Here is a 6,963-nt window from a genome sequence, read left to right as displayed (position 1 = left end):
GGGTCTGGCCTTGGGGGAAGGTGGAGAATGTGGAGTCGAAGTTGCTTTTCAAAGAAGTTTTTCTCTCAGGACTGGTTGTTCTTTCGACGCTGCTTATCAGGGCCCCTGCAAACCGGGTAGAGCGGCTCCCCGGAGGCAGGTGGCAGCAGTTTCACGTTCCCCCCGCTACCCCATCTCCGCCCCGGCCTCCACCCGTGCAACTGGGAACAGAAGAAAAAAATTTGTTTGACCTAATAAAATGTGTCGAACAAAATCTTAGTAAGAGGCCCCGAGATCAGCGACCCACGAAAGCCATTCACATTCTTGGCAAAAGTAAACCACGAAACACCTTTCAACAGCCACCAAGTGGTTGAGCCCGTGAAATAACATGTCGGAGTTTGTGGACGCAGGGATGGTGGAGCCGCAGGGCAGGAGGCCGGGCCGCAGGGCAGGAGGCCGGGCCGCAGGCCCTCCCCGCTCTCGGCGTCTTCACCTAAAGCTGAGCATGTGCTCTGCGGGGCCAGAGCTTGGCTGCCGTGTTTGCAGGAGGAGCCGCGGGCACCGCCACGTGGAGGGGGGCGGGGGGGCAGGCGGGGGCCCGCCGAGGGGACAGCAGCGGACTCCCCGTGCCCAGACGTCAGAGCACACGCCTCCTGTCACCTGCGGGCAGGCGTCCATTTCTGACAAAAGACAGCAAGCGACGCCTGAGGAGAGGCGCTGGCCTGAGCGTGGGCCGCGGCCGCAGGAAAGCGTGGGTGGCAGAGCGGAGGCGGACGCGGAGCCCAGGTGTGCGCGGGGGGGCGGCGGGCCGTGTGCACGCACACGCGTGGGGACAGGCGAGCATGTGCGTGATGGTGTGCACCGATGCCCGTGCGTGCATGGGTGTGCGCGTGTGTACACGAGCGTTTGCGTGGGGGCCGCGTGTCTTGCACGGGAGTGTGTGTGGTTGTGCGGGTCCGGCACCGCCCCTGGCACGCTCGCACCCACAGCGGCCATGGGCAGCCACGTGGGGGGACCACGCAACTGGCCGGGGGCGGGCCTTTCCCGCAGCCAGACTGATGTCCGAGCCCGGGGCAGCCAGAGCCAGAGCTGCGGCCTCGGCCTGGGGCGCAGAAGCGGCATTTCCTGCTTGCGCCTCCCAGGGACTCTGTCCCCAAACACAGGTCGGCAAACAAGGCCGAGGGCAAGGCCTGGCGGGAGGACCCGCGGTGGGGAGGGGCCTGGGCGGCCGGGGCCGGCGGGCCGTGGGCTCAAGCGGAGAGGGGCGGCTCCAGGCCAAGGTGCACACGGCAGCCCCACGCCCAGAGCGTGCCGAGTGCAGGGAGCCCCGCAGGCCCGGAATGGGAGGCCTGGTTTCACGGGGAAAGTGCCACATGGAGTCCCCAGCCCAGGTGGGTCCAGAGCAGCTGGTCGAGGCCCAGAGGAACCCGAGAGACAGACTGCGTTGCCCCAACATTAGGAGCCGCTGCAGCCGAAACAGGGCCCCTGCTTGGGACGCCCCCTTCCTGGGCAGACCCCCTTCCTGGGTGGACTCCACCCCAGAAGCAGGCCCCCAGGGCAAGCCTCCCTCTCTGTGACTTTCCTGGGGCCTGGCCTGGGGGCTGCGCCCTTCCTTCCTCCACTCTGCCAGCCAACGCGTCCCAGGGCTCAGAGTCTGAGCTGCAGTGGGCGGAGGCCCAAGCCCTGGTGCTGGGCGGGCCTGGCTGGGGTCCTCCCCCTGAGCCCGGCCTCCGCCTGCCCCCTCCCGCCCCTCGCAGGCTGAGAACTTTATTCGAGGCCTCCTGGACTGTGCCCACAGCGGCCCTCACCATGGCCCCCCTGGTCCTGCTCTGCGTCCTGCTGGGCCTGCGCGGGCCTCTGGCGGCAGGTATGTTTCCGCATCCCAGAAAGTCGGGGTGCGTCCCTGGCCCCCACAGCCGCAGGCCGCTGTCCCAAGGGCTGCGCTGAGGCTTCAGCTTGAGCTGCCTCCCTGGCCCTGCAGAGGCCAGCTGCTGCAGCAGTGCAGGCCCCTGGGGCTCCGCTGGGTGTCCGGCCCAGGACTGGGGGCGCCGCCCCCTTGCTCTGCGCTCTGTGGCTCTGGCCTGGGGACCCTGGGGGACCGGATCCGGCTGCGCTGTCCCCTCCGCAGGCTCCAGCGCCGAGCGGCCCACGAGGAGAGTGCGAGGGGCGGGGGCACCTGCAGAACTCAAGGAAGAGCCCTGGCCTTGGGGCTGCTCCAGGGGTCTCTGCAGGCCCCGCCCAGGCCCCGTGGGCCTCCTCCCTGCTTTCCCCCACGCGCGCTCCCTGCCCCCTGCCGGCCAGGCCAGCCGTCCCCTCCGCAGCGCCTCCCCCTCTCTCTGACCTAAAGCAGAGAGGCCTCGGCCTCGGCCGCTCGCCCTCACTGCGCCCCACTCCCGCCTCCTGCCTGCCCAAGGCCCTGGCCACACGCATGTCCCGCTGCCGGGCCTGTCCTTCCCCGAAGCCGCCTCCCCTGGCCTCCCCGGGACTCAGTTACCCCGCCGTGCTTTCCCTGGGCCCTGGTTAGCTCAGCTTCCCCATCATCCCACACCCTGCCGACAGGCAGGGGTGCCCCCCCAGCGCCAGCACCCCAATGCCATCTCCCAGCGGGGCCGACACCCTCCAAGGGCTCCTACCCCCGGGGGTGGGCGGGGCCAGAAGGGCGGGGGCTGCGGGCAGCCGTGCACGCCCACGTGCCCCAGTCTTCGTCACGCAGGAGGACGCCCACCGCGTGCTGGGCCGCCGCAGGCGCGCCAACTCCTTCCTGGAGGAGCTGCGGGCCGGCTCCCTGGAGCGCGAGTGCCGGGAGGAGCACTGCTCCTTCGAGGAGGCCCGGGAGATCTTCAGGGACACCGAGCGCACGGTGAGCGGCCGGGCCACCATGGCCTCCCTGGGGAGCTGGCCCGGGCCAGGTGCGCGGCCCGGCCACGGCGCTCCCCGGGTCCGGCTCGGCCTCCGCCCGGCACCCACCGTTCTGCGTCAGGAGACAGGTGCGGGCGCCAGCTCGAGGCGGGGCGTCCTGAGCCCCCGGGGTCCGGCCACTGAGCGGCCACGGCGCGGGAAGGGCGGCCAGAGCCGGACAGCAGACGCCTGGGCGCCGGCCCACGCGGCAGGGACGCAGGCTCCCGAGCGCCTCCCTGTCTCCGCAGAAGCAGTTCTGGGTCTCGTACAACGGTGAGTGAGCACTCGGCCCCCGCGCCCTGCCCTCCGCCGCGCCTCACACCGCCTCGCCCGCAGATGGGGACCAGTGCGCCTCCAACCCCTGCCAGAACGGGGGCTCCTGCGAGGACCAGCTGCAGTCCTACCTCTGCTTCTGCCCCGAGGACTTCGAGGGCCGCAACTGCGAGACAAGTGAGGGCCCCGAGGGGGTGGGCGGCCCAGGCGGTGGGCGGGGCCTCCGGCTGCTGACCCTCAGGCCCAGAGGCCCCTGTCATCCCCCGCACCTTGAGCCCAGTGCGGGGTGCCTGGCACCCCCCGGGAGCTGGTGGGCACCCCGTCACAGCTGGCCACATGTCCACCTGCCAGGCCCTGGGCTAGCCAACCGCCGCACTAGCTGAGCAGAGCCGGCCACTGCCCCCTCCACACAGGAGAGCGCCACAAAGTCCAGGCCCCGCCACCGGGAGGCCCATGGAGGCGCCGGGGGACTCGCAGAGCTGGCAGGCTCGTGTCCCTGCCCTGTCCAGGGGGACCTGGCGTGCGATGCCCGAGCCCCAGCCTCTCCCACCCTCTCCTGCGAGGCTTTGCAGTGGCCTGTCCTCCTCTGAAGGCTACTGTGGGCGCCCCCGAGCCTTGGGCTGGCCACCCAGAGCTCACCCGCCTCAGCCCCAGAGTGCAGCCAAGAGCCGAGGCCCCGGGAGCTGCACCTGCTGGGCGGGATAGGTGCAGGGCCCCCAAGTCGGGGTGCCGAGGCTGCTCTTCCCTGAGCACCCCAGCCCCACCGCTGCGGCGGGGTCTGAGCGGCGCCCCAGCGGGGTTCCCACCGAGCCTCTGTCCCCAGACAAGGACGAGCAGCTGATCTGTGCCTACGAGAACGGCGGCTGCGAGCAGTACTGCAGTGACCACGCGGGCGCCCGGCGCACCTGCCGCTGCCACAAGGGCTACACACTGCAGCCTGACGGGGTGTCCTGTGCGCCCTCAGGTAGTGCCCCAGCCAGGCGGGGTGTTGCGGCACCCGGGGTTCCACACCCAGCCCCCCAGAGCCCACCATGCCCAGAGTGCCAAGGGGCGCTCTGTGCCCCCCCAAGGCACTCTGCCCTCTCAGGGTGCTCTGCCCCCGCAAGCCCTCCTGCAGCTTTGGGGTCCACCTGCCATGTCTGGTGTCAGGGTGACTGGGGCAGTTCTGGACCCCAGTCTTCTGTAAAGGTGAGTGCATTTAGGAAGATGGGGGTGTTCTCCAAAGACACCTCAAAATAATGGGGTACAGTTGCAAAGTTGGGGTGCCCTGAGTATGTCTTCAGAGACAGACGTCCCCACCCCACCCCAGCATGGAAGCCTGCAGTTCAGCCCCGGGCCCTCGAGCCCAGGCACTCCGCGGCCAGCACCTCCTCCCAGAAAGGGCAGGACGTCGCAGCAAGGAGGCCCTTGGCTCCTGCACAGTGGCCCTGCCCCTGGCTCCCCGCAGCACCCCCCGCCCCCCGCCCCCCGCAGCCCCAAGCCTCTGACTTTGTTGTATGCAGTTAAATATCCATGTGGGAAAATCCCGGTTCTGGAGAAGAGAAACGGCAGCACCTCTCGAGGGCGAATTGTGGGTGGCACCGTGTGCCCCAAAGGGGAGTGTCCCTGGCAGGTAAGAGGGGCCAGGAGGGCCAGCCTGGGATCCCAGCCCCGCTCACCCTGACGGGGCCCTGGCCCCACACGACCCGTCCCCGGCAGCGGCCCAGCCACGCCCACAGCGCAGGCGGCCATGGTGAGGGACCCCAGGCCCAGCAGCGGCGGTCAGCACACGTTCTCTGCTCCAGCCGCCGAGCCAGAGGCCCACGCGGGCAAGTCAGGCCCCAGCGCCACTTTCCGCGGGCCAGGCTGCCCACGCCCCCTGTCCTGAGGGGACGCAGGCCCCAGGCTGCCGACCCCGCCCCTGCACCTGCGTCCCCGAGACTCCTCGCCTCCTCCGGGGAGCCCTGAGCCAGCCGGTCCTGGCGCCCCTCGCCCAGTACAGCCGAGCAGGCTCGCCTCCTCCTGCTGTTCCGGGGTGACTGAGCAGGGGCCCCAGAAGTCCTGCCTCGAGAGCCCCTGGAGCCGCCCGCTGCCGTGAGGCCAGGTCAGCGGCGGCGGCCACCCTGCACAGGTTGCTGTGCCCACAGGCTGTGCTGATGCTGAACGGGCAGCTGCTGTGCGGGGGGACGCTGGTCGACGCCCGCTGGGTGGTCTCCGCCGCCCACTGTTTCGACAGGATCAGGAACTGGGAGAACTTGACGGTGGTGCTGGGTAGGTCTGGGCCTCTGGAGAGGGGCCCCAGGGCTGCCGGGGGTCAGCTGAGGTCCCGGCACCCGCTGCCCACTGCCCGCAGGTCAGCCTTCCAGAGGAGGGGGCCCCACAGACCCCGGGCGGAGGGGGAGCCCCATGGACCCCGGGGCTGCAGGGGGCGAGGCCAGGCCCATCTGGGGAGAGCCGGGCGGGGCTCCCTCCCCGGGGCCGCGGCGCCCAGGCGCATCTGTGCCCCCAGGCGAGCACGACCTCAGCCAGGAGGACGGCGACGAGCAGGTGCGGCGGGTGGCGCAGGTCGTCGTCCCCGACAAGTACGTCCCGGGCAGGACCGACCACGATCTGGCGCTGCTGCGCCTGCGCCGGCCGGTGGCGCTGACCCCGCTCGTGGTGCCCCTCTGCCTGCCCGAGCGCGCCTTCTCCGAGCGCACGCTGGCCTTGGTGCGCTTCTCTGCGGTCAGCGGCTGGGGCCAGCTGCTGGACCGGGGCGCCACGGCGCACGTGCTCATGGCCATCCACGTGCCCCGCCTGATGACGCAGGACTGCCTGGAGCAGTCCCGCAGCCGCGCCGCGCTCACCGGGAACATGTTCTGCGCCGGCTACCTGGACGGCAGCAAGGATGCCTGCAAGGGCGACAGCGGCGGCCCGCACGCCACCCCCTACCGCGGCACCTGGTACCTGACAGGTGTGGTCAGCTGGGGCGAGGGCTGCGCGGCCGCCGGCCACCTCGGGGTCTACACCAGGGTGTCCCGCTACACCGCCTGGCTCGCCGCGGTCATGGGCTCCGAGGCCCGGCCCCTCCCCGGAGGCCCCCTCCTGCGGGCGCCCCTGGCCCCGCGCCCGCCTCCCACACACGCTGGGCCCCCACCCGGGCCCACCGGGCAGCTCGAGCCTGCCCGCCTGCCGGAGGTTGCCCCCCACCCGGCTGGCGCCCCCAGCACACACCTGGCCCCCCCGACCCGGCCAGCGCCCACCCCCAAGCCCAGCCCACCTTGAAATAAAGCCACAACCGCTCAGCGTCCACCGGAGCCCTGAGTTCCCTGAGTTCCTGCCGGTCCTCAGCGTGGGGAGGAGGAGGGAGGGGCAGCACCGAGGGCATGAAGGGAGTGGGCGGCTCGGGCAGAGCGGGACAGCGCTGGACGGCGGGTGGCCTCTGCAGGGCCACAGCAGCTGCTTCTGCACCGAGGTCCGCGGGACACATCGCACCGCCCGAGGCCTGGGACGGGCATGGTGGCCGCTGGCAGAGTGAGCTGAGCTGTCACGGAGGGCTGCCGCCGGCCGGGCCGTGGGCCATGGGCATGCCGGGTCTGCCTGGCTCTGGGCCAAGGCGCCTCCCCGCGCCTCAGTTTCCTCATCTGTAATGGGGCACGGACTCTTCTGCCGGCTCCCCACCTCCCCCGTCCCGTCTGCCCGGCTGCCGCTGTCCCTCTGCACACAGCACTTGCCTCCCGGCGCTTCTCTTTCCCCCGACCTGGCACCAGCTCAGAGCACTGGCCCCCCAGAAGCTCGGGGGCTGTGCCCGCGCCTGACTCGGGAGTCTCCGGGCCCAGAGGACGGCCAGCAGGG

General features: G+C 71.1%; 1 protein-coding gene across 1 annotated transcript; it reads left to right on the top strand.

Moving 5' to 3' along the window:
* Positions 1 to 1,766: 1,766 nt before the first annotated feature.
* F7 (coagulation factor VII) lies at positions 1,767 to 6,393 on the top strand. Its single transcript, XM_037528612.1, has 8 exons — positions 1,767 to 1,846; positions 2,679 to 2,839; positions 3,126 to 3,150; positions 3,214 to 3,327; positions 3,974 to 4,114; positions 4,653 to 4,762; positions 5,277 to 5,400; positions 5,639 to 6,393. Exons 1-8 carry the CDS (start codon positions 1,789 to 1,791, stop codon positions 6,391 to 6,393), a joined length of 1,488 nt encoding a protein of 495 aa, XP_037384509.1. The 5' UTR covers positions 1,767 to 1,788.
* Positions 6,394 to 6,963: the final 570 nt, after the last annotated feature.

Source organism: Talpa occidentalis, unplaced genomic scaffold (assembly GCF_014898055.3).
Source record: "Talpa occidentalis isolate TD23 unplaced genomic scaffold, MPIMG_talOcc4v2.1 talOcc4.5, whole genome shotgun sequence".
Lineage (NCBI taxonomy): Eukaryota > Metazoa > Chordata > Mammalia > Eulipotyphla > Talpidae > Talpa > Talpa occidentalis.
The sequence above is the reverse complement of the archived record's forward strand: the minus strand, read 5'-3'. Positions and strand labels throughout refer to the sequence as shown.